At 44.6% G+C, this 27,909-nt stretch overlaps 1 protein-coding gene across 1 annotated transcript; it reads left to right on the forward strand.

Moving 5' to 3' along the window:
- Window positions 1–630: 630 nt before the first annotated feature.
- On the forward strand, window positions 631–27,749 carry ASB14 (ankyrin repeat and SOCS box containing 14). Its single transcript, XM_084635135.1, has 7 exons — window positions 631–803; window positions 904–1,062; window positions 3,007–3,252; window positions 5,975–6,146; window positions 12,525–13,068; window positions 20,949–21,102; window positions 22,203–27,749. The coding sequence occupies exons 1-7, from the start codon at window positions 647–649 to the stop codon at window positions 22,379–22,381; spliced, it is 1,611 nt and encodes a 536-aa protein (XP_084491261.1). The 5' UTR covers window positions 631–646; the 3' UTR covers window positions 22,382–27,749.
- Window positions 27,750–27,909: the final 160 nt, after the last annotated feature.

A 27,909-nucleotide genomic window follows, 5' to 3' on the forward strand; every position in this document is an offset into this window, starting at 1 on the left:
TATGTTTTGGGCGCTATGCTACTGGAGATTCCATCTTTCAGATGAGATGTAGAATTGAAGACCAGACCACTTATCATCAGTTAAAGATTCTGTGGCATTTTTAGCAAGAGTAGAGGTAGTAAAAGTAGCTTTTATGTGTTACTCAAATTCTAGCTTAATTTTATTCTGCATACCTGAAAATTCATATATAGTTTCAGTTGGACAAGTGTTAACTTCATGTTGCAAACTCTTGTGTAGAGTTCCTTTGAGCTGTTCAGTAGCTGTCATGTTCTATTTCAGAGGCAGCTGAATTTCAAATGTTTATACTATTTATTTCTTATTTGTATGTTTGTACTATTTATTCACTATTTGTATTATTGTAGCATAGGAGGCATATTAAGCATTGATTATAAGCATATAATTCTGATATATGCAACTTCTGAAATGCTTTGGGAGGATTCCTCTAGAGAAAATGAGCCCAATAAATCACTATCATTAGCTCTACATTCATTTAACTCAACCTTAGATAGAAAATTGTTTTGAGAAGCAAAGTTGCCAGTTTCTGGCTGTAGTAATGGAGTTGGTGATACTCAAAATATTCCTTGATGTAAGTGGAGTCTAGATTTCAATTGTCGTGAACTTTCTGTTTTATGCTAAATAGTGTGATATGATTCTGATTCTATATACTGCAGGCCAAGAAGCAGTCTTGCTGAAGTTGATGAGGCACTGTTTTGCTTTTAAGGAAGCTGATCAGCGAGGCTGGCTTCCTTTGCATGAAGCTGCAGCACAATTAAACAAGAACATCCTAGAAATAACTCTGAAAGGTAAAGAGTATTCTGTGCTCCTCATTTGAAAGTTTTACTAAGTCAGTTTTGATGATTAGTTCCATTGCCAATGTGTGCTGTTCTCCTGGGTCTCTTTCAGCTTCAGACCCCATTGTGTGGGAGCAGACCAGTCTGAAAGGGGAAACTCCTCTCTTTGTAGCAGTAGACAAATGCTTCTTAGACAATGTCCACTTTCTCCTGCTCAGTGGCTGCAACCCTAATGTTAAGAATGAAGAAGGAGATTCTTCTTTAGTTATAGGTAAATCAAATAATTTTTACGGTGGGGGGAAATTTTATTCATGTCTTTCACTGCATGAAAAATTTGTTTTGTATCTTGCAGTCTTTTGTTGTTGACTGTAAAGTCTGTAAAACTTTCAGTTTCCAGAATTTTATATATTTCCATTGGCCAAGAGAAAGACAGAGGAATACTTTGTCATTACTTTTTCTTTCCAGTTGGTATCAATGCTTTAACTAAATCCCAATCCATTCTAAGGACTAACATCCACAAAAGACCAGAAATCCAGTTGAGGACCTGTCTATACTATTAAACAAGTTTCCTCAGACAGGTATGACTGTAGTGTATATGAGCCATAACTAAACAACATATTAGGAATGGTGAATCAGTTCAGATAAAATAAGAATTTGCACAATCTTTCCCTCAAAACGTGAACCATGCCTTTTTTCCCCCCCAAGTTCAAAGAAAGTTTAGTTAACTTTTTTTCAGAATCCCTCATTTGTGCTTGCTTTTGCACTTCTGGGGGCTGGCCAGGATTGGAAAATGAAGCGTTACTTATTGTGAGAGAGTCCATTTACCCCTTTGGAGGTCTGAAAGTATCTCATAACTTTGGAGATTAACCACCTCATTTCTTCTAGTGATGAACAATAGATACTTCCTCTCTTCCAGCATCAGGGCTATTTGGTGATGTCAAGTGATTTTCTGCATATCAGGGACTTGTTGGCTACTAGAGCTCAGCTATTTCAGTCTCCAATAGGTGGAGAGTCAATATCTTTGACAGCTAAGTAGAAAATTTAAAAAATGGAGTAGGCTACAAAGTCCTATGGGAATTTCTAGGTCCACACCAGCATATGAAATGTTGTGGACTCTTGCTCCTTTGTGCAATGAGCTGTCCCTTGCAGAATCACAACAAAGCTAACTTCTGCAGGATTTCCAGCTGGGGATTGCCCAGGCTGCCAAGCTGTCACATGTAAAGCAGACCCTGCAACTGCTTCTTACCCCCCATAAAGGGGTTGAGAGTGAGAGATAAAATTTTAAAAAGGGAAAACATAAAGTTAAGAATTTCTTTCTCAAAGATCCCTCAAAAGCAAGGAGGTCCAGATGACCCTCCTCTTCCCAAGGCATTCTACATGGCAAGGCTTCAGCAGTCTAGGTGGGACAAGACAGGTCCTCCCCTCAAAAAGGGTTCATGTTGCCTTCTTCTGACTTGATCCTAGCTACCACGAACAAGCAATGACCCTGCTGAAGGGGTGCTGGAACAGTTTGTTTAGTGGTGGTCCCAAGAGCCATTGAACTAAACTGTAAATCCTGTATATCATAGAAACTACTTCAAGACAGGAGGTGCTGCCGCACCCCCAGCACCCTACTGCCAGCACCTATGCCCTGCTGTCTGAGCCTTAGAAGGGTGCTATGAATTTCTTGTGTGTGCTCAGAAATTCACATTGTTGGAGTGGCTGTTTTCTTGCACAAGGGCCAAGGAACGAGAAAAGTGAAGAAAAAACATTGTGTAACATCCAAATCCAAGTGGATAAGCCATATAGACAGGGAAACTTGCTTTCAAAGCCAACTACACTAGAGAGACAGTTGCATCCTTGGCTGAGGTGGTGTACACCTCTCTAATGCAGCCACCTGGGTTACATGTTCTCTGCTGTATAACCTTTAGTATTTAGAGAATGTAACAGATCAGATACTGCATCATTTGGTAAAAGTGCTGCAAGCAACTGTGGGGCACTAACCTCCCTCCTCTGTATGACACTACTCTGCTTTTTAATGGTATAGAAGATCACAGAGATAGAGGGAAGTATTCCCTATCTATTAATTCTCTTTCTTAGATATCTCTGTGTATAAATAGAACAGCTGAAAGCAGAGTAGAGGCTCTTCTGGGCAATTGCACACAGAAACAATAGTGTATAGAATATTGTTAAATAATATTTTTAAATAGCTGATGTTTCACCTATTATTTTACAGCAATTAAACATGATTTATATGAAATTGCCTCCCTGCTGATAAGGTTTGGAGCAAATGTAAACTTGCAGTGTGTCAATAAGAGGACAGCTTTACATGAAGCAGCCAGACTAGGCAGGAAAGATATGGTGAACCTTCTGCTTTGTTCTGGAGCTGATCCTGATCCCCGCAGTGCATATGGGCTCACTCCCCTAGCACTGGCTGCGCAGATTGGGCATACAGAAATTATGGAAATTTTACTGCGAAAAGGTGAGAGTTTATATACAATTTTTTTTACAGTTCATTATGTTGGTTTAATAACTGGTGGTTGTCAGAAAGATCCTACAAAGTTCTTTTATTCTTTAGACTAGATAAGGGGTTGAAATTGCACAGCCATATGTGTTGGCAGAAAATTAATGATTTCAAAATGTGACTAAATTAATCCCCCTTCCATGAAGGGCATGAATAATTGTCTGGGCGGTGGCAAAGTAGAATTGCTAGCTCCCCTGTCAGTACAATATTACCTTACCAAAATAAGGTTTTGAGTGGAAATGGAAGCCTTGTGACATTCTTACTACTAACATAGTGGACAGGTATTAATATATACAACCTAGTATATAAATTGATGGTTTTATGTGGAGTGTTTTAGAATGAATTACACTGGTCACTTTGTATGTTCAAGGGTATTCATGTTAGCACATAGGAATGACTTTTTCGGCACAGTATCCTGTTTTGGTTTGCTCACTACAGTACATCTTTAATCACCTGAAGAACTTAACTCTTACAAAATACAGGAGAAGCACAGCAGTTAAGAATTGTTGGTGTCATTACATAATCTACTAAATTTCAATATTCTTCTAAGACATCCATACTACATTATCTTTTCAAATCATTATTATTTCTACCTAGATCCCTTAAGTCTTTCAAAAGTTTTGTGGTTAGAATGCTATTAAACTAATCATTATAAGACATGAACATATAACATTTGTTACTAAAGGGATACCTCCAACTAAAGGAGTTTTGTGACCAAGCAACATAAATGCATAAACACAACACAATGGAATTTTTTAAATATATTCCTTCCCAAAGAGAACTGAAGGCTAAATCTACCAGGCCTTTGTTTACAGTTACAGAGACCATGTTCATTATGAGTTTACAGTCTTCAGCTAACACTTCATCCTGTACTGTGGCCTAGACTGTATTAAACTGAAGATGGGGAAAAAGAAGATAACTGCATTTTCTTTTCTTCTTGATTGCCATTAACTTTGCCATGAAAAAAAGTGTAAATGTCATCTTAATGGGCCGCTTCACTTTGAATGGTCCCTTGCAATATTTGTGCTAAACTATCTGTACCACGTGCATTTAGCTGTAGCACTCTGACTACATTTCCCAGACCTGAAGAAGAGTTCTGTGTAAGCTCAAAAGCTTGTCTCTCTCACCAGCAGAAATTGGTCCAATAAAAGATATCTCACCCACTCTGTCACTTTAAACATCAAGATTTTATTCTTAAGACAGTAACTTTTGTCTCTCTTTCATAATGTTGTTTCCACAGACCTACACTATAAAAGCATGTCTCTGGCCTTGTCTACTTGAGAAAATGTTGTAATATTTAAACTGAACCACTATGATAGAGATTTAACCATTACTAGCTGGCCTATGACTTGTGTTTGCATACACCAATCACAAAGTTGTGGTCCGCATTGTGTCAGCTAATGAAAGCATTTCCAATCATGCTTAAATAAAATAGTATTTACTCATGTAGACAAGCCGTCTCTGGAAGCGAGTGAGACACTTTGGGGTGGAGGATTTTATCCCCCTTTGTTCTGTAATACTGGAATGAAGGGGATGCATGCAGTCCCCCACAATCTAACTGCCTTGAAATGGGTTCCATCAGCATGTGACAGGGCACACACTATCACAGGGTGTATCTGCGGAGGCATGGGAGTTTTGCGGGGCAGAGGCCAGCAGAAGCTCTCTGTGAATGAGGGGGTGGAGGGGCAGGAGGGGGAACAAGGGGAGCTACTGAGACTCAGTGAGGAGGGTGGAGAGGTGAGGAGTCAGTTCCAAACTGTGAAGGGCATCTTTGCAGTTCTTCAGTGGCTGGTGCCCTGTGCACTGAACACCCTCTCTGTCCCTGCCCATGTGCTGGTGCCCTGTCTCCCAGTCCACCCTGGCACATGTGACCCTGTCCCTTCCCTGGACCAGGTGCCTCTGCTGGGACCTGCAGTGGCTGGAAGGCAAGGAAAGAAGAACTGTTCCTACCTGCTCCCCAGCAGCAGGCCTGATTTCCTGCACTGCAACAGCCACTCCAGCTCTTCCTCTGGATCTTGGTCTTGCCACTGCCCCCAACCCCCGTGCCAGCCCAGTCCCACTCTCACTTTTACAAGATACAGTGGGGGGTGGAAGTATACATAAGCCCCCCCCCCCCGCAATATTTCCATTGCAGTGACAATTCCCCCTCCTCCAAGTTCCTCAACCCCTGGCAGAGGTACTATATTCAAATAATATATTTGGGAAGTGAGCCTTTTTCAGTTTATGGCCTCTATGTCTTTCTGTTGTAATGAAATGTATCTCACTCCCTGTCAGGTCTCTATTCTGTTGCATTGTACATATTTAATTTACCCTTACATATGTTTGTTCTCTGCTGAATTAATTGCACTGTATTTAGTCCAAAAAACAACTACTCATGTAACAGAATAACATTCAATGCAATCTTCTAATTATGGTGTTTCATTATTATGAAGATTTATATTACAATAATGCATAAAGAGCAAGGGCCTTACTGCGCTAGGCAATGTACAAACACATAGGAAGTTAAGGATGCTACCTCAAAGTATTTATCGTGAGAGAAAACACTGGCTATTGCTCTAACATTTATGTTTCATGAAGAGTAGAAGTCACAGTTCTAAAGCAATTGGGAAGTTAGAGATACTAGTTGTTACTGGATATTTACAGTAGCTGCTGTGAAAACCCTTGTTCCTTCTTCCCCTAGGTGCTGATGTCCTTTCGCAGGCAGCTGATTGTGCTTCCATATTATTTGAAGCTGTTGGAGGAGGAAATCCAGATTCACTGTCTCTTTTACTAGAGTATGGAGCTGATGCCAATGTGCCAAAACACACAGGTCACTTGCCTATCCATAGAGCTGCATACAGAGGACACTTTCTGTGAGTTGAAATGAAATAAATATTTGAAAAGTAAGAATGAATAATGATAAATAGGTTCTGCAAAATATATACATTTAAAGTTTATACAAAACTTCATGAGTCTTCAGTGCCTGAATGTATCAGGCCAGTCCAGATAGGCTCTCCACTTGCTTCATTTGGGGAGAAACATTTAACCGCTTACATCTCCTCTTGCGTCCTTTATAAAAATTCTTCTTCTTCTTTGAATACTGGTCCCTATGCGTAGTCACTGTGGGGTGAACATGTGCTCCATGCACCACGATGGGAAATGCTTCAGTATCAATGTCCATTTGGTCCGCACCTGTGCCACTTTGTGCTGTGAACTAAGGACATCAGGGGTGACACAGAAACAACCACCACTCCGGTTCCTTTTCTACTGCTCACGCTCTGGAGCAGAGCCCTCTTATGTCTACAGCCTTCTAGCTTCATCAATCCATTCCCTCTAAGTATTGTAAATGGTTGTATTAAGTTTTACTTGTTAGTTCGTAGATTCTTAAGTTGTAGTTAGTTAGCAGAGATCAGGTTTCCACCCCCACCATTTTTATTCCCCCAGTATTCGGGGCACTTATGCCCAAGGTCCCAGGCTTCAAGCCTGGCCTTGTCTGGCCTCCTGTCTTCCCAGTTAGCAATCTGCAGGAGAGTTGCCTCTACTACCTAGGGGAATCTTACATCCTGTCAAAGTGTGAGATCTGCTACTCTGTCCCTGCTCATGCGAGCGCTCCACCACCACTGTCCCGTCTCCAGACCCAGCCATCTATCAAGAACTCATTTTGAAAGGATGATTGAGAGATATCAACCAGTCTTTGCAAAACCACTCTCTCCTCCCTTTTGGTCACTGTCTAGCCCAGAGGTGGGCGAACTATGGCCTGTGGGCCACATCCAGCCCGGCCCGGGCCCTGAGCTCCTGGCCTGGCTCGCCCCCAGCCTCTCGCCTTCTGTTCCCCCTCTCCTGCAGCCTCAGCTCACTTCATCGCCAACACAATGCTCTGGGTGGCCAGGCAGCGCAGCTGCAGAGCCATGGCCTGACCCGGTGCTCTGTGCTGCGCGGTGACGTGGCTGGCTTTAGCCGGGCGGCACGGCTGCCTGTCCTGGCACTCTGGGCGGCACAGCTGTAGCTCCACCAGCCACTGGAGCTCCAGGCAGCACGGTAAGGGGGCAGGGAGCAGCGGGGGTTGGATAGAGGGCAGGGGAGTTCGGGGTGGTGGTCAGAGGGCAGGGGTGTGGATAGGGGGTGGCGCAGTCAGAGGGCAGGGAACAGGGGGGTTGAATGGGGGCAGGCGTCCTGGGGGGGGCAGTCAAGAAGGAGAGGGGGGTTGGATGGGGTGGCGGGGGGGCAGTCAGGGGACAGGGAGAAAGCGTGGTTGGATGGGGCAGGGGTCCCAGGGAGCAGTCAGGAATGAGAGGAGGGGTTGGGCGGGGATTCTAGGGGCAGTCAGGGACAGGGAACAGGGGTGGGGTTGGATGGGGCTGGAGTCCCCGGGGGAACTGTCAGGGGGCAAGAAGTGGGGGGCGGGGGGATTTGGATAGGGGGCGGGGGCCAGGCTATGCCTGGTTGTTTGGGGAGGCACAGCCTCCCCTAACCGGCCCTCCATACAATTTTGAAACCCGATGTGGCCCTCAGGCCAAAAAGTTTGCCCGCTCCTGGTCTAGCCCATTTACTTCTGTTGTGGCAGCATCTAATTTCAGGGAAATTAGTCTTAGACATCTCAGTAGGCTATACCATTGAGTTCCTGACTACCTCTTCTCCAAAACCTTGCTTCCTGTCCCTCTTCAGGGACCTCTCTCATAATAGGCTTCTCCAGGAGGAAGTGGACTCCCTAATCCACCTAGGTACCTCCTCAGCACCAGGGTAAGGGCTTTTACTCGGGTATTTCCTAACCCCAAGAAAGAAGGGGAGTTGCAGACTCATTCTGGACATCAGGCAATTGAATGTCTTCATCTGTCACTCAAGATTCAGGGTGATTACCCTGGCTTCTATGATCCGCTCCCTGAATGAAAGCTACTGGTTTGTGGCTCTTGCTTTAAAGGGCTTTTATTTCCATATAGATATCTACGTGGTGCACAGGAGATCCCTGTGTCCCATGGTAGGCTCAAAGCACATCCAGTACAAGGTGCTGCCCTTTAGATTTTCAGCGACGCAAAGGATTTTTTACAAAGGTCATGATGGTAGTGGTAGCGTACTAAGGCTGGCAACACCACCGTATATTCACCTGTCTAAATGACGGGCTCCTCAAGGAATGGCCATATAAGGAGGTGCAAGAAGCAATTCTGCCCTGCTAGACCTATGCCACTCCTGAGAACTTCAAGTAAACGTACAAAAGTCCGCATAAACATCCACAATGACTAGAACAATTATTGGAGCAGTGCTAGACTTCCATGCAGCCAGAGCCTACTTCCCACAAGACAGATTCCTCATGATTAGAGACCTCAGTATCCAGCTTTGCCTCAGTCATCAGATGACAGTGCAATCATACTTGGTTTCCTAGGACTATGACGGCATCCGTCTATGTGACTCCCTTTGCTGGGTTTCACCTATGCAGTCTCCAGACTTGGCTACAAGGGTATATGTTCCAAACAAGGACTCCTTTGATAAAAGAATCAGACTTCCTCTCACTGTCTGAGCATCTCTCACCTACTGGGAAAAGAGGGACAATGTTTGTGTGGTGGTTCCCTTTACTCCCAGCCCACCCATAAGGATAATCATGATTGAGGCTACGATTTGGTCACAGAGGTTGCAGAAGTCATGGAATCCGTGACTTCCGCGACCTCCATGACTTCAGCCAGGGTCCTGCCGGGACCCCTGCCACCTGGAGTGGTGGGGTCCCCCGCAGCTTCCCAGTCCCTATGGGCAGCGGGGGATCTCTGGCAGCTCCTCAGCTACTGCTGCCAGTGGGGGAATCCCCCGGAGCTCCCCAGTCCCCATGGGTGGCAGGGCATCCCCAGCAGCTCTCCAGTCCCCACAGGTGGATGGATCCCCCGCCTGAGGGGGAATCCCCCAGAGCTTCCCAGTCCCAGCTCCCAGCCATGGGGCAGCTCAACCTTCCCGTTTTGTCATGGACATTTTTAGTAAAACTCATGGACAGGTCATGGTTTCTGTAAATTTTTGTTAATTGCCTGTGACCTGTCCATGACTTTTACTAAAAATGTCCGTACAAAATCATAGGTTTAATCATGATAGATGCATCCCTATTAGGCTGGGGAGCAAACTTGAATGGATGTATAGCTCAGGGCTCTGGACTCCACAAGAGGCCACACATCACATTACCCTTCTCAAGCTTTGAGCATTCCACACAGTGTGCAAGCAGTTCCTGCACTTCAACCATTGCACTCATATCCAGCTCAGGTCAGACAACATGACCATGGTTTAATAAATAAACAAATGGGAGAAGCAAGGTCCACACCACTCTGCAACTCTGGAACTGGTTCACCCAGCATCAAACCTCCCTCTCCGCAGTGCACCTGCCGGGGTTTAGGAACTTCCTAGCAGACAGCCTAAGCAGGCAATGTCACAAAGATGTCAGTGATCCAATGGATTTTTAACCATTAGGGATTCCCATCTTGTGACCTCCGTGCAGCTCATGAAACCAAAGTCTCTAGTTTATTGCTCTTAGGATGCTCAAGGGTCCTGTTCCAGAAGGGATGCCTTCCTAGTGCAATGGTCAGACCTGTTGATGTTCAAGCCTCATCTGAGGATGCTTCCTTCAGTCCAGCAATCCTGTGATCTGTGGCAAGAGTTCTTCCTTGCACCCACCTCCTCAACAAGTATTGCTTGGGAGTCTCCTACAGTGAATACCCATACGGACCAGCACTCATAGAAGAAAGGAGGGGAACTTACCTTGTAGTAACTGGAGTACTTGGAGATGTGTGGTCCCTATGGATATTCACGACTCACCCTCCTTCCCTTCTGCTTTGGATAACTTGTGGTAGACTAGGAACTGGAGAGGTGGTTGGACCCTACTGCCTCTTACGCCCTCAGCTTGCAGCATGAGCCCATGCAGGCATGGACCAGTGGACACTGCTATTGAGGGACTTCTGGTCCTGGGTGCACCTACAGCAAATACTCACAGCTCAACTCCAGTTACTGTAAGGTAAGTAACTTTCCCTTATTGTGCTCTAACTGGATGGTCAGGTGAGTTAGGCCAGAGCTGTTCCACATTCTCTCCTGATATACCTGCAGAGAGGAGGACCAGATTTAAAAACAATTGCACTTGGTGCTTTAAACACATTAAACTGTCACACATACCTGTGGAATAAGGATCACCTTCTGTAATAGAGCCGGACTCACCTGGCGGCGCCTCCTGCTGGTTGTCCTTGGGAATTAGCTTGTCAGCCTCTGGAGTGCCCTCTGCCATCTGGTGATCTGCCTTACCACCGGCCCCAGTCCCTCCCAGGACCCGGTGCCTCCTCCCACTGGGGTGCTGCCCCCTGGCAGTAAACCCCAACAATCCCTGAGGGTCTCCCCTCCCCGGGGAATCCCCACCCACTACCCCCACCTCGCCTCAGTCTTGGCTACTGCCAGTGATGAGCTGCCAAAATCTTAACAACGGGTTCCCTCCTCCCCCCACGAGGGGGTCGTTGCCCACCCCCGCCCCCTGGGACCCCTGCCCCATCCACCCCCCCACATTCCTTGACGCCCCGCCCAGGACCCTGGCCCCATCCGCCCCCCTCCCCATCCCGACTGCCCCCAGAACCGGGCAGGAGGGTCTCGTGGGTCTCTGTAGTGGGTGCCCACCCCACCCCTAAGAACCAAAGGCACCTGCCGGGGGGCAAGGTGGGGAGTCCCGGAGGTGCTTACTGGGGGAAGCTCCCAGGAAGCATCCGGCAGGTCCCTCTGGCTCCTACGGGCAGGGGAGCATAGCTGGGGGGGAGCAGGAGGAGCGGCCACTCCCCCACTGATCACATCAAAAGTGGCACATTAGGTGCTGACTCCCTGGGTGCTCAGGGGCTGGAGCACCCACGGGGAAAATTTGGTGGGTGCAGAGCACCCACCGGCAGCTCCCCACCCTGCGCCCGGCCCTAGATCACCTCACCTCCTCTCCGCCTCCTCCACTGAATGCGCTGCCCTGCTCTGCTTCTCCAACCCCCGTCCCCACTTCCCGCGAATCAACTGTTCGGCAGGAAGCCGGGGAGGGCTGAGAAGCAGGTGGCGGCTTCACACTCAGGCCAAGGGTGGCGGAGGTGAGCTGGGGTGGGGAGCGGTTCCCCTGCGCCCACCCCCCCAGTTACCTGTGCTGCGTGGGCAGCTGTCCTCGCGCCCCCCGCCCCAGCTTACCTCCGCATCCCTGGGCCTGAGCGGGAAGCTGCTGCCTGCTTCTCAGCCCGCCCCAGCTTCCCGCACGAACAGCTGATTCGCGGGAAGCCTGAGGGGGACGGAGAAGCAGAGTGGGGCTGCGCGTTCAGGGGAGGAGGCGGAGCGGAGGTGAGCTGGGGCCGGGGGCGGGGAGCTGCTGGTGAGTGCTCTGCACCCACCAAATTTTCCCCTTGGGTGCTCCAGGGATGGAGCACTCATGGAGTCAGCGCCTAAGGCGCCACTTTGAACCCTCACGGAACAACCGGTTCTAAAAGGGCTTCTAAATTTAACAACTGGTTCTAGTGAACCGGCTCCAGCTCACCACTGGCTACTGCCAGTCATCGCTTAGCCCCGCTCCCTGGGGCAGACTGCAGCCTGACTGGGGCTTCGCCCAGCTGCGGCCATTTCCCCAATCAGCCTAACTTTTCTTGCCCTCAGCCCTGGCTCTCAAGCCCCACAGGGCAGGAGCGGGTAACCACCCTGCTACACCTTCATTTTACAGATTGGGAAACAGAGGCACTGGAAGGGTTGGGTTGCTTACAGTCATACAACTATTCAGTGCCCAAGTCAGGAATAGAACTTGATGTCTTAAGTCCCAGACCACAGCTTTTAGCTACTAGTAACGCTGCATTGTGGTCAACAAAAGAGGGGCTCTCCCACTTTCTGTAGGTTACCGAAGAGTGGTCTCTACAGACTTCTCCAAACTGATGGGATGGAGAAGTTCTTCTCTAAGGGGTCATGATGTCATTCCATTAGATCAAAAAAGGGGAAATGGAATGTTCCTGAAAGACAAGAGGGAAAGACATAATATTTGATGCTTCGTCCTGTAATTTGGAAATCTGTAGGAGTCATGGCTGGTTATCATGTAATTGTCAGAGGTTAAGGCCAGTGCAGATGTGTAGTATGTCAGGATACTAGTTTGGTAGTAAATGAACAACACTGTAAGCAAAGCAGAACACAATTCTGTGACCCAGCTAAGATGCATGTAACAAAGACTGCAGCACTGAGAAACTCAAAGGTTTGTACCAGAGAATAGATAGATATATATTCCTTCTTTTTTCTTTCTCCAGAGCTTTAAAGCAATTAGCTTCAGTTACTGATTATGCTGCCATTAAGGAGAGTGGGATAAGTCCAGTTCACTCAGCAGCAGCAGGAGCACATCCTCAGTGCCTTGAGTTTCTCCTCAAATCTGGGTTTGATGCCAATTTCATGTTGCATGAGAGGGTTTGCAAAGGCTATGATGATCAGAGGAAATCAGCTTTATATTTTGCTGTCTCAAATGGGGATATTTGCTCAACTCAGCTGCTTCTGGATGCTGGAGCCCTGCCAAATCAAGATCCCATTAAGTGCCTCCAGCTAGCCTTGAGAATGGGCAACTATGAGCTAATCAATCTACTGCTTCGGCATGGGGCCAATGTAAATTACTTCTGCAGAGTGAATACGACGCATTTCCCCTCAGCTCTGCAGTATTCTCTAAAAGATGAAATCATGTTACGAATGTTGCTGAATTATGGGTATGATGTGTACCGCTGCTTTGATTGTTTTCATGGAGACAACATTCATTCCCCATATGCCTTTGAAGGATGGACTCCTTCTGTTATCAAAGACAACATGGTAAGTACTTCCCTAGGAATTTTATTTCACTGTTTTGCTGCCACTATTCTTCTAGAAATTAAATAAATTTACTTTTTATTGATGTGTTATAATGAAATATAGTTTGCTAATATAGCATGTTTGGGATTAAAGTACTATATAGACTTTATATATAAAGGAAGTAGTAGACAGAGTTCTGAAGACAAGTTGTGGTAGTAAATTTGAATGTGAAGCCTTGTTTATGATAACAAATTATTACAATAAAATAGTTTTAAAGGATCAAAGTCCAGACAATGTGAATTATGTGAATGCCAGTCTGGCTACCTTAAAAACAGCTTTTATCCATGAACTCATAGTAAAGAGCAGACAAGAATATAGTTCACACCTGGTGATCCAATATGCAGATTAAAAACAAATATATGCAGAAAAGTCTATTTTAAACATGAATTGCAAAGAAAATATATTATTCTTTGAGTGATGGTCTCTGCGTATATTCCACTGGAGGTGTGCACACGCTCCAGGTGCCTGAGACCAGAGGATTCTAGCTTGCAGTGTTGTCTGTTCCTGCACCCTTCTTCTCCTCATGTCCCAAAATGAGGGCATCAGAGGTGGTGTGTATGGACTGCCTTTCCAGTTGCTTCCTGCAGCCTGTGGTCTGGGACAGAACTCTCTTGCTAGCTGTAGCATTAGATAGCACTCTTCTGCTTCTATTTGTAATTATCTCTAAATAGGTATTAGATAAATAGTTTTTATACTTAGTGTAGTTTTAGGGCTTGTCTACATGAGGACACTTCAAAAATTAATCTGAATGAACTAAAGGTATGAATTAAAAGTGGGTTAATTAAACTGCACTAACCGCCTGTGTGGAGATTCACATTCAGAATTAAAGTGGCCTTATTTCATTTTAGGTTTTTTTTTTTTGTTTTTTTTTTTACAATGAACATTTAGTTTGTGGGAAACTGAGGTGTGACTCTATCCCATACTAGCCTGCTGCAGGCTAACTGTCCATGTAGACTCTGCTGATGCTCATTAACAGTTTGTTAGCTTGCTTTGATCGAGTCCATTTCATAGAGGCCTAGATCAAAGTGAACTGATGGACTGTTAATGCACATCAGCAAGGTCCACATGAACAGCTAGGCCTTCTCTACACGGCTACTTTACAGCGCTGAAACTTTCTTGGTCCGGGATGTGAAAAAACACACCCCTGAGCGATGCAAGTTTCAGTGCTGTAAAGTGGCAGAGTAGAAAGTGCACCAGTGCTGGGAGAGCTCTTGGAGGGCAGGGGGAGGTTAACAGCGCTGGGGAGAGCTCTCTCTCAGTGCTGGAGCCACGACTACATGCTTTAATGTTGGTAGTGAAGACATACTCTTAGTCTGCAGCAAACTAGTGCAGGGTGGATTCAGACCCCCGTTTGTCATTAACAAATTGTTCATGTAAACAAGTCCCAAATTCATTTTGGAAGTGAATTAACCTAAAACGAATTAAGGCCACTAGAATTCTCAATGGGAATTTAGTTTAACTAAATGCAATTTAGTCCACTTGTAATTCACACCTTTAGTTAATTCAGATGATCTTTCCTGAATGTCTCTGTGTAGACAAGCCCTTACCAGTTCAGGGCTTAGGGGGTCCTCTCCCTATTCAAACCACTTCTTCCTCCATAGTATGCCCAAGATCCCAAGATTCAAAAAGTGTGCATCTTGCTCTCAGGCCTTTCCAGTCAGTGATGACCACCTCAAGTGTCTCTACTTCCTCAGGGAAGCCCACATCCCTTTGAAGTACAGCATTTGCTGATCCTTTCATAGCCAAACCTATCAAGCTCTTGAGTATATACTTTGAAGATTCGTAATGGATCATGCTATGAGGCCCCAGTCTGATCCTGGCCTATCAGACCCCCCTGTACATTGGGCAGAGGAACCAAGAAGTGCCCTCTAAGTATGGTGGTCTCTGGCTTTGGGACTGATAGTAAATTAAAGGACTCTTCCAAAGAGGGACATGAAGAGAGTAGTAAACACTTGCTGAGAAATAAGAAGGCCTCTGACACCCTCCAAGTTGGGTGAGATTCTGTGCCTCAGTATGGAAGTCTGAGGAGCTCACAAGCACAGTATCATTCCCCAGGCTCTGAAGGGAAAAAAACACCCCAAAACAGATGCTAACTGTAGGAGCAGGACCATCCCTGGTACTGACTAGGGAAAAACAACAGTGGACACCTTGTAGACTGATGCTACTGATGCACCGTGAAAAGGAGATGCCAGAACCAAAGACTGCAATGAGACTGATACCACTGGTGCCATGGAAAGAAAGAAGCTCTGTCCACTCTCTTGCTTCAGGGGATAGATAGCAATGTCCACAGGGGCAGTGTATCTACATGGACCCAGAATCCCTGATTCTATTGGAACCGATCCTGACAAGGGAGGTCCCTACACCATTGGTCCAGGACATGCATGAAACAGAGACCCACTCAACGGGATGATCTGCAAACTGGGACATAATAAGGCCCATAGAACCAGCTCCTCTCCAGCACCGTGGGAAATAATTTTATTCAAAATCATTCCCAAGAGGAGAGGAGGCTTGAGACCCATTCTGGATCTCAAACAGTTGAACATTTTAATCTCTCCCATGAGGTTCAGGATATTTATGCTGCCTCCATAGTTGCCGCACTGAACAAAGGCAATTGGCTTGATTTAATTCACACATCTTGATTTAAAAGATGCTTATTTCAACATAGACGTTGCCTTGTGCACAGGAGATTCTTGAGATTCACCATGGGCGCGGACCGCTACCAATACAGTGTGCTCTTGGCCTCACAACAGTGCCAGGGGTATTCACAAAGAGGCTGTTGGTAGTGGCAGCCTGCCTCTGCCGCCAGGACTCATCAGTGTTCCCCTTCCTCAATGAATGGTTACTCTCATCAAATGGTACAGATGGCAACCATATTTCTACTCAGTCTCATACAGTAATTGGGGCTTCAAGTAAAAATAGAAACATCCGTTTTAATTCCCACTTCGCAGGCTATAGACTTTATTGGGGTGACCCTGGACTTTATCAGTGCCAGAGCATACCTACCTCATGGTTACAGTCAGTTCATGAAGCCTGCCACTATTTCCTACCCTTCATTCAGACCTTGCATATCCAAATCACACCTGACAACAGAGTACTACCTCAACAAGGGGGAGCAAGATCCACTGCTCTTTGCACAGAAACAGTCAATCTGTAGAACAGGTGTATCTGCCACCATATCACCATCTCAGCAGTGCATCTCCCAGAGGTATATAGCATGTTAGCAGACAGTCCCAGCAGACATTTCTCTAGGGATCACGAATGGGAGCTACGTGAGTTGGTAGCCCAGAACGTATTTCAGCAGTGGGGTTTCTTAACCTCTTTGCATCTGAGAAAAACAGGAAATGTCTGACCTACTGCTCCAGAGGGGACACATTTCTAGTTCAATGTTTGGGCCCACTGACATACGCCTTCCAATCCATTCCCTTCTTACCTTGAGTTCTGAGGAATATCAAGCAAGAGGGAGCATTGGTAATATGCTTTCTCCCAAGTGGCCAAGACAATTCTGGCTTGCCAGCATTCTCCAGATGTCAGCATGTCCATCTGTATCCCACTCTTCCTGGACCTGTTGACCCAGGACAGAGACAAGCTCAAACATCCCAAGCCAACATCCCTCCACCTAACAGCCTGACATTTGAATGGATGACAAACCTAGAAAAGGCATGTTTGGAGGCAGTACAGTCCATCCTTAGGATTCCACAGGGAAGTGCTGCATAGCAAAGTGGGAAATATTTTCAATATGGTGCCAATGCCACCTGATAACCCCAGAGAATTATCAGATGATAATCCCTGCCATTTTGGACTACCTTCTCTCCTTGAAAACTTCACTCCCTGCAGGTGCATTTAGCAGCTGTCAGCTCACCTTTCCCCCATCCTGTTACAGTATGCATTCTAAAAGATCGTCAGAACCTGTCTTCCAAGAATGAAACTACCTCGATATGGTAGTCCTAAATGTAGCCCTATCAGCATTAAAAAAGGCTCTGTTTGAACATTCACCTTCATGCTCCTTAGTCCACCTATCAATGCAGGTTGCCTTTCTGGTTGTCATCTCCTCAGAGGGTAAACAGGGGGTGGGGGGCCCTTATTGCTGATCTGCCTTATGCAATCTGCCAGAGGGACAAAGTTTCCCTGAGATTATGCCCAAAATTCACCCCCAAAGTAATCTCGGAATTCCATCTAAAGCAGCTTGCTCACTTGCTCGTTTTCATCCCCTAGGCAAATGCCACCAGGCAAAACTTGATTCTCTGGACGTCCATCAAGCTTTGGCATTCTACCTGCAAAGGACTAAATCCTTTAGGAGATCACCTAGGCCAGTGGTTTTCAAACTTTTTTCCTGGGGACCCAGTTGAAGAAATTGTTGATGTCCACGACCCAATGGAGCTGGGGCAGAGGGGGTGATGGCTGCAGGGTGGAGCTGGGAATTAGGGGTTTAGGGTGTGGGAGGGGGCTCTGGGTAGGGGGTTGGGGTGTGGGAGGGGGTCAGGGCTCTGGGCTGGGGATAAGGGGTTTGGGGTGCAGGAGGGGCTCTGGGTTTGTGGGGATCTCTGGGCTGGGGCCAGGGATGAGGCATTTGGGGTGAAGGAGGGGCTCTGGGTTTGGGGGGGTCTCAGGACTGGGGCAGGGGCTTGAGGTGCAGACTTACCTCCAGTGGCTCCCGGTCAGCAGTGCAGCCGGGGTGCAGAGGCAGGGTTCCCGCCTGTCCTGGCACTGCGGACCGCGCTGCACCCCAGATGCGGCCAGCAGCAGGTCCAGCTCCTAGGTGGAGGTGTGCAAGCAGCTCCGTGTGGCTCTTGCCCACAGACATCATCCCAGTTCTCAGGGGCCAGGGGGAGGCCAGTTCTCAGGGGCAGGGGGAGGCAGCACACGGAGCCCTGTGGCCCCCCCTGCCTAGAAGCTGTACCCACTGCTGGCTGCTTCTGGGGCGCAGTGTGGTGTCGGAACAGGTAGGCACTAGCTGCCTTAGCTGGGCAGCACTGCTGACGGCACTCTTAACGTCCTGGTCAGGAGTGCTGACCAGAGCTGCTAAGGTCCCTGGGATGCTAAGCAAGGCCACCCAGTGCCTTATATGCCACAACCCAGTATTGCAGTGGTTCCCAAACTAAGGATGCTGCTTGGTCAGGGAAAGCCCACGGTGGGCCAGGCCGGTTTGTTTGACTGCCACATCCGCAGGTTCAGCCGATTGCAGCTCCCAGTGGCTGTGGTTTGTTGTTCTCGGCCAATGGGGGCTGCGGGAAGCAGCGCAGGCTGAGGGACATGCTGGCCGCCACCTCCCGCAGCCTCCATTGCCCTGGAGCGGTGAACTGCGGCCAGTAGGAGCCGCGATCGACTGAACCTGCGGACACGACAGGTAAACAAACCGGCTCGGCCCACCAGGGGCTTTCCCTGAACAAGGGGCGCCCCTAGTTTGGGAACCACTGCAGTATTGGGTCATGACCTGAACTTTGAAAAACACTGACCTAGGCTGTGTATATCCTTTATGGAATGTATGAGAGGGGAAGCAATCTCTTCTCAGACTTTCCAAATAGATTTTGGGCTACATACTGTTTTGTTACAAGTTAATTGCAATTCCTCCCTCACAAGGTGTGATGGCTCTCTCGACTAGTGCCCAGTCTGTATTGGTAACCTTACTTTGAGAAGTCCAGCTCCTGGAATTCTGTGAGACTCTGTTCACAAATGGGACTCTGTTCACTCCTTCAGGAGATCATTAAGCCATGATGCAAACTGCTACAGCTGATGGATCCTTCAACAGGGCAGTCCTCCAATTGGTGGTAAGCAAGGGTCCTTGCATCCTCCTCCTCAATGAATACTGTTTTTGAGTCACCCATAGTGGAATACACATAGGGACTATGTATACGCATAGGGACTGTGTACACTTTGGAATAGACATAGGAACCATCACTTGGAGAAAAAAGAAACATTATTTACCCACAGTTCTTTGAGTTCTTCAAGATGTGTAGTCTTTATGTGTTGTGACAGGGTCAGGCCAGATGGCTACAAGAGAGTGATCAAAAGGTAGATACATTAGTTCCAGGTTAAGCAGGTCCCATATCCCAGGGACTATTCCAGAACACTCAGGAACTTTCTAGATCTAATTAAGGCAAGCAGGCTAATTAGGACACCTGTAGCCAATTGGGAAGCTGCTAGAATTAATTAAAGCTAATCAGGATACCTGGTTTTAAAAGGCTCTCACTCCAGTTAGTGAGGTGTGCATAAAGAGCTGGGAGCGAGAGGATGTGCTGCTGGAGGACTGAGGAGTATAAGCATTAACAGACATCAGGAGGAAGGTCCTGTGGTGAGGACAAAGAAGGTGTTGGGAGGAGGCCAAGGGGAAGTAGCCCAGGGAATTGTAGCTTTCGCACAGTTGTTCCAGGAGGTACTCTAGACAGCTGCAGTCCACAGGGCCCTGGGCTGGAACCCCGGGGTAGAGGGCGGGCCTGGGTTCCTCCCAGCTCCTGACTCAACACAGGAGCTTCTACCAGAGGTGAAGGTCTCTGAGCTGGTCCCTGACCCACATGGTGGATCAGCAGAAACTGCGGGGATTGTTCTTACTCTTTTTTTCCCCATGCTGGTGGAAAAATGATGCAGTGATGAGGTTATCTGAGTAAACAGCAGATTTGAGCCGTGAAAGTGGCCAAACTGAGGGCTGCTGTGAACCTCTGAGGCGAGCAAAATCTGCCAATAAGCGCAGGACCCACCAAGGTAGAGGAGGAACTTTGTCACAGTGTATTCCACTACCTGGCCTCCTTCCCCTCTGCTGTAGATCCTTATGTTAGGGCCACTCATAGTCAAAAGGCAACTGGAGAGGCAATCGGTCCGCACCACTCCAAATGCCCTCATTTCAAAGCACAAAGAGGAGGGGGACACAGGAATGGAGCAACAGGCACTTCTGGCAAGAATCTTTTGGTTTCAGGCACGCGGTGCGCACGCATACCCAGGGTGGAATGCAGTTAGGGACCATACAGCTAGAATTCCAGTTACTGTACACGTTTTCTCTCTGCCCTTTACTACTTATTTATAGTTGTTTTACATTAGAAGTATTAGGGCTTTCTTTGCTGGAAGACTTCAGCGAAGACCATGATCTCACTTGCCATGGAATGCCACAAAGCTGTAGCCTAAGCCGCCCCTGCTCCTGCGTCCAAACATGGTACGATTTAGGAGGGAGGAAGACCTGCAGCAGAGGCAACGGCTGTATCTGACATTACAATTCAGGCCTTGCAACCATCGTGCCAAAGGTGGCCTCTAACAAACAGAACAAACCGTGAACTGGCAGTTTTTGCTGTTCAAATACTGGTTAAAAATACACACACTTGATGCAATCTTTATGAACTGTAAAGGACTAAAACAAAAACATTTTTTCTAGCTTCACAGCTCCTCTTTACATTTTTCAGTATAATACAAATGTAACATCTCACACCTACAAGTGTGGGGGCACAGTTACCACACGTGCACATGTGCAGTTGTTCTAAATCCTTTTCCTTATTCTGTTGTAACAAACGCATGCACATTTTAAACCCGCTGGTTGAACCTTCGCTTCCATGTAACTTTCACGCTGGCTTTAAACTAGTTGAGACTGAAAACTTATGCTCAAATAAATTGGTTAGTCTCTAAGGTGCCACAAGTACTCCTTTTCTTTTTGTAAAAACTTAGTGACTAGCCATCAGTTTTTCACATTCTGTTTGAAGCTTATTTTACCCAATCCAACCTCTGAGTGATTCAGCACTCACTCACTCCTGGCTTTTCTTTGGGAATTTGTTTATGTCCTGCAGAGGAATTTGAAAAGGGGAAATGAGTCACAGAAATGTTGAATGCTATACTCTTAAATATGCTGTTTTTTCCTCTCTCAGTTCTGTGAAGTGATAACTCTCTCGTGGCTGAAGCACATAGCTGGGAAAGTAGTGCGAGTGATGCTAGATTATGTTGATCATGTTAGCATCTGCTGTAAGCTGAAAGCAGTTCTGGAGGAACAGACACTATGGCCAGAAATCAATTCCATTTTGAGTAAGTGTCCGGTGTTGAGAGTTTTGAAACATCCAAAATGCTAGATGACACTGCTTTTTGGCTTGTTTATTTTCTATATTATTTTGGCATCATTGGACCAGATCCTCAAAGGTATTTAGGTGTCTAACTTTTATTGATTCAATGGGAGGTAGGCACTGACTTACCTTGGAGAATCTGAGCCAGCGTTGTCTTGTCCTGCCCATCCTTATAACAAAAATCAATTAAACTTCAGCCTGAAGTAAAATTTCCAAATACAGTAGGCCTTAGAGGAGTTTGTGATAAAAATATTAGTAAGTCACATCAGTAAGAATGTGTATCATTTTGGGTGGTTTGGGAGTTCCCTAATTACAAAGCAGCAGTAGAATATACCTACTGTAACTTAAATGCATGCACAGGGAGTCCACAGAAACATATACTTATACTTTATGTTGCTCAGGACTAAAAGTTTTTTCCTATACTATCGCTGCTGCAATAAATTCAGGTCTTTATATAAAGTAATTCAGTAAACTGGCTGTTTCTTTCAGATTAGATTATTTTACTCTAGTCACATAGAGCTGTTAGCGTGTCTGGCCTGGTCATTTTTTCCCCCTAGTAGCTGCAAGTGCAGTTAAAAAAATAAATGGGCAAGGATGACTACTGTGTAATAGGAAAAAGTTAACACATACTAGCCACTCCTTGTAGTCTTTTTATTGCTCTCCCACCTCCATGCCTTACTGAGGCAATAGACAACTCTTTTATGCTTTAGGCCTAAATTACCCTCTGCCAAACTTTTTCTTCAATTAATTTATGTTTCAAGCTTAGATTCACAAAAACTAGGCTAATGCCTCAGTTGATTACACTTGCAAAATGTTACTGCTTGGTGATCACTTACAAAAGGCCAGATCCTGATACCCCCATGCATGTTGGGTAGAAGCTTACTTCAAGGGAGCACCTGTGATTTCAGTGTGTGTTCAGAATTAATATACTATGCAACAAGTGTTACGGTATCACAATCTGACTAAAGTTTCTCAAATGTTGCTTGGGGCTATCATGCAAAATTGAGTATGTTGTTTCTTGTTGTTTGATTGGTAAAAGACATTCTCTCTTTTTTCTTTTAATAGCAAATCCACGTTCTTTGAAACATCTTTGTCGTCTGAAAATTCGGAAATGCATGGGTCATTTGCATCTGCGTTGTCCTGTCTTCATGACATTCCTTCCACTGCCCAATCGGTTGAAAGAATATATACTGTACAAAGAATATGATCTTTACGGACAAGGAAACTTGCTAGGAACCCACTAACCCAACTGCATAGAATCATAGTCCTATATTTTTGAGAGAGGATGCAAGTGGACAAAGACTATATTGTGTGCAATTCTTTTTCTCTACTGGGATTTTAGCTTCTAAAAACCAACAAGTCGCTTTGGTGAAAATTTTTCTGGATAAAAATAAAGTATAGTACAGAATAAGTATTAGAAAGTATTAGTAGCCCTCTTAGCAGAAAAAGCATCCAGAACTTAACAGAAGCAATTACAGGTAATGGCAATATAATTTTAAAGTTATCTAGCATTAACGCTTAGGTCAGCATTTTCAAACAACATATAGAATGGGAAGTGTCCTTCAAGACAGGTGGGTCAGATTGTAACTAGGAGTTCAAATTCTTCTCCCAACTTCTTTGGGCTGCAACTCTTGTTATACTTCTACATTCTGCTTCTGGTTGGAGCAAAGTACTGTCCTAACAATCTACATGGTGGTATTTCAATTTCTGACTAGAACCAGCGAGAGGCAGAGGCTTTCTTCTCCCCTCACTCCCAAGCAAGAAGAGCTGGAAGGAAGATGAAGTTGTTTGACAAGGTTTTGACTTTTCAAGGTTTGTTATTTCATCCAATTAGCCAATCCCCAGTTTTAAACAGTGAAATGGGGTTAATGGCCATGGAATTCTTTTTATGAACAGAACAGTAGTCAGTAGTGAAACATTAGTGGGTTTTTTTATTAGATGTCTGCTTTCCTGCTAGATAGGGTAGTTCCATATCTCATTCTTGGTATTTAAATGTCTTGTTACCATAGTAATTAAGTGCTGGTCTTCATATAATATGATCTAGAGCAATCTTATTTTTTCTTCTGAAAAGTTATTTATAAGGATGTCCACAGATGTTTGGAGTATATTTTGGCCCAGCTCCCTCAATTTCCCACCTATTGCCGTCTTTGGGGGACAAGTTTAAAGAGTATTGGTTGAATTTACTTTGTATCACGTGTGGCATTTGAGTACCATCCAATGCAATGTTAATGCAGAACTTGGAAATGTAAAATGTGAATTATGATTAGGCCCTGTGGGTGATAAAATGGAGACCCTTTCCCTGGTGGGACTTGAACATTTCAAAAGGGCACATTATTGGATACTGTTGTCTTGTAAGGTAATGCTACTATGCACTGAATAATGCTTTGTATATACTTATGTATTAGTACTCTAATACAGTATAGTACATAGCTAAACATTTACAAACCCTTAAATTTCTCCAAGCTAGGAACAGTTTCAGGTGTACAAAATACTGCAGAAGAAACAGATATATAAAAATGAGCAGTTCAATAAACATGACAGGCATTAATAGTATTTATTTTTTCATAATCAAGTTTATGTTCAGGTAAGTACAGATTTTTATTTATACATGCATCTGTATCACTTAAGTTACATAATTCAAAAGTCTATTTCCCCCTCAAAAATCTATAAACTTTATAAAATACAGATTGGACTAGTATGTTATGACTCATTACTTCTTACAGGGTGCCTACTCAAGTACTGAACAAAACTAATAAGCAGGTAGGAAATATGCATTAGTATCTGTATTAATGGGTCTGAACCAATCAGGTTGTGCTGGTATAACTTCTGTACCCATCAATTCTGTTCATTAACATAACCACAGTTCTTTAGAAAGTACTATGCATGCATGTGACAAAACAAACAAGATGTGAATTAAATCACCAGCTAATGTAAAAAGGATGTTTTCTTTGACTGTTCAGACTTTGATAGTTGCAAAAATAAATCCGCATAATTCCCCTCCATTTTGATTAAATAAAGTTTCATTGAATATAGCTGGGTAACATTCCTGAATTACTGACAGAATCAAAATACATTTTGACAACATCAGGCTTTAGCTAATTGTATATTTAGTGGGGAAAAAACAAAGCCATGTTCGTAATGTGATTTTTTTTTTGGAAGCAAGCATTAGAAAAAGAGTCTAAATTTTTTTTAAAGTAAGTCCAATTCAAATAAAGATTATTGTACAAAGCAAACTTTGAACCTTTTATTAGTGAACTCAAATTAACTGAAGCCCTAGCTAACACATTTAATATCTATATTTCTGAGTTTAAACCAACTATCAAATTGATACTAGGCACACCCATTTGAGATGATTGCTTTACTACAAATATTCAGGGAAATTTTTATAAGACTCTTAAACATTGAAAAATTACTTATACATCACTAGAACAGGACCAATCTAGTATGTTATGGTAAGATTTTGACCAATCCACTACATTATAAAATCACCTGACTATATTTTACTAAATCCCAGGTTTGCATATAAACATTATGGAACACCAATGCAGGCACAATGGCATAGTGACAATATTTTCATGCCCAATTAGACATCACTGTAAGCACAAGAAAATTACCTTACTGCCTGTAAAGAAACGTTGGGAGTTCTAGTAAACAGAGATTTTGTGAAAAAGAGCAAGGTAGGAAAGACAAAGTAAGAAAGGTCAATTATTACAATGGACAATGTGTCTTTCCTGAATTCACTGAATATATGAAAAAGTTCTGTCTTTAAAAAGCTGAGTAAGACGCAGGCAATGACTGTCTTTTTGTTTGTGTGTGAATTGAAAAGGAATTCACTTGTAGGAGTTGTGATTAAAGAAAGATTACAGATTTATTATTCTCACTTATAACAAATGCTTAAGGGTTTTTTTTCCAGGGGGGAGTGCTGGAATACAGTGCGTACTGTGAGATGTGGAATCAGTGAAACAAACAAACAACGCCGTAAATCTATCTTCAAATTACGCAAAAGTGAAAAATAGACTACCAGCAGGTCAGGAGAGACGTTTTGTTTAATGTTTCAGATGAGATTATTAATCACGAATTAAACAACCCTACCTTCTTCTTAAATTCTGTGCAAACGTCAATTCTAATTTATAAACACTAAACATACACATAGGGCCAAGTCCTGCTTATTTATATGCAAGCATATCTAGAGTAAATTCACTGAATAATTATCTCTAGAATTACTCTGAATTTACACTCATGTAATTGAGCACAATCAACTAGATTTCAGAAGAGGAATAAATCAGCTAATGCCTATTGTTAAAACATGGAGTCAGTGCCAGCCTCATGATTACTGACAATGTTTCATCTGATTTTCTCTTCCAGACCTCAGAAACAATGTAATAGACTACATGAGTTTATCTTAACTGACTGTGTTCAGTTCCTGAGGGGACAAAAAAGCGTGGACCTTTTAAACTTGATTAGAATGGCAGTGTCAAAAGAAAAACTTTTCATGACTATGATGGGGATATACACACAGTATAACACAGTGCATTACAGAACCATAAACACCCATCCTTACATACATGAAGAATGTATGCAACAATACCAAGGTTACCCTGAAACATGTGATCATCAGGATTTACTGTTGTCTGTCACATTTACCTCTTAGATGAATAAAACTGGATAGTCACCTGAATAAAATTAAAATCTACACCATGCAACAAGCATACTAACCAATTATTTTTTAGTTAAGTGGTGATAACTATGAGGATACAATTTAGCAATAAAAAGATGATTAATTCTAACCAACACTGTTGCCACAATGTATGTGTGTTAAATGGCGTTTTTAAACTCTTATTTCTACGTAACTGAGCTTTTAAAAGGCCAGACATACTGGTTTCACCTGCTGTAGGACCATGACTTCAGGTGCTACAGATAATATAATTCACCCAGTAGCAGAAAGATGGGCAGGCAGAGTATTTAACTAGAAGTGAAAACCGAATGAAGAGTTTCTAATCAATATTTCAATCTTATTCCAACGTGCACTTTGATAGCAATCTACCAACCATAGCCAAACATTAATGTAGGAAAAGCCATGCCAAATTAGCTAATTTAAGAACATGGAGCTTATATGTTTAAAAAAAAACAACGTACTACTTATTGGAGTCTCTGCACTCCACTCAAACATTGGCATTTATTAAAAATAAAAAAAAAATCTTGGCAAAAACACTTTCCCCTAATGATTGACTTACAAATTTTACACAGAATATGGTTCCAAAGTCTGTTATATATGGAAAAATCACCTCCTACAGCCCCCAGAAGCTAACCTGAAAACCCGGTTTGAAAGAAGCAATTACATATGGAAACACACACACACATTCACACAAGTTCTTCTCGGTAAAATCCACTCTACATGGCCAAACAGCTACTTTGACATAGGCTATGTAACAATAAAGGTCAAAGGTAATACTACCCTTCATGAGAGCGGGATGGTACCTTATTAATCTGCTTTATACCACAGAGCTGATCTATCCTTCAACTCCTGTCTACTAGTAATTGGCCTAGTTCTTCATACTTCCATCTCCCTTAGCAGTGATCCCTTCCAGACTACATGTCAGAAGGCTCACTAGCCCTACCTGCTTACTCACTGCCAAAGTAGGGGTACCTCTACAAAGCTGTGCACAGGCTAGTCTACCTTAACTAGCTTGAATCCCGATAGCGTGGATAACAGTAGTAATGAAGACAGCACAATGAGGGTTCAGTGAAAGTAGTACAAACCCAGCATAGACCTTGTGTATATACTCTGCTTGCTCACGCATGGCACGCTGTTTTCACTGCTACTGTACTCACGCTAGCTAGATTCAAACTAAGTCAAGTAGGCTAGGCCCTGAATAGCTTTTGCTGAGTAGATATACCTTAAATGAGACTAGTGCCCTGTCGTGGCTCAGTGCAATGAGAACTCATAATTCAGAGGAAAAAATGGTCACTCCTAGTTGCTATGAGGGCAAGGGATACAGGGTCTTGTAAAAAATTACCAGTACATGCCCCATATATGAGAGGGTTGGGTAGTTCTACCAGGGGTAACTGGGGCAAACCCCTCTCAGCTTTGAAGTAGTTCTAGGTCACAGATCCAGGCACCCCATCTCTCAAGCACTGCAAACTAAGTATTCCTGACCTCACCTCCACCTCTTCACTTTAGCCCCCTAATCTCCTTCAGCATGCACTCTACTTGTGCTACCTCCACTTCCTTCAGTGCTCTCTCTGGATCGCCTCACATCTGTTTTTAATCCCCTGTAGGCAATGCAACTGTTCTACCAAGTATAAGGACCTCTCTTCTCATTCACCTCCCTTTTCCTGGGCATCACCCACTTTATTCAATTCCTTTCTTAAGATACTTCTAACATCAAGAAATGGGTTTGCAGCTTCTTTTTAGTAGCTGAAAGAATCATTCTAAGGTGCTAGAAAAAGAGATGCTTCTTGCTCCTCAACTATCAGGCTCAAACGATTTATCTATATATCACAGGGGCGGGCAAACTTTTTGGCCTAAGGGCCACATCGGGTTTCCAAAATTGTATGGAGGGCCGCTTAGGGGAGGCTGTCTCTCCCCAAACAGCCAGGCATGGCCTGGTCCCTGCCTCCTATCTGACCCCCCCTCCCCCCGCTTCTCACCCCCAACAGCCCCCCAGGACTCCTGCCCCATCCAGCCCCCCACATCCCCTGACTGCCCCTGGAACCCCTGCCCCTGACTGCCCCCCACTGCCCCATCCAACCTTCCCTCTCCTTCCTGACT

Source organism: Lepidochelys olivacea, assembly GCF_965140295.1.
Source record: "Lepidochelys olivacea isolate rLepOli2 genome assembly, chromosome: 7".
Classification (NCBI taxonomy): Eukaryota; Metazoa; Chordata; order Testudines; family Cheloniidae; genus Lepidochelys; species Lepidochelys olivacea.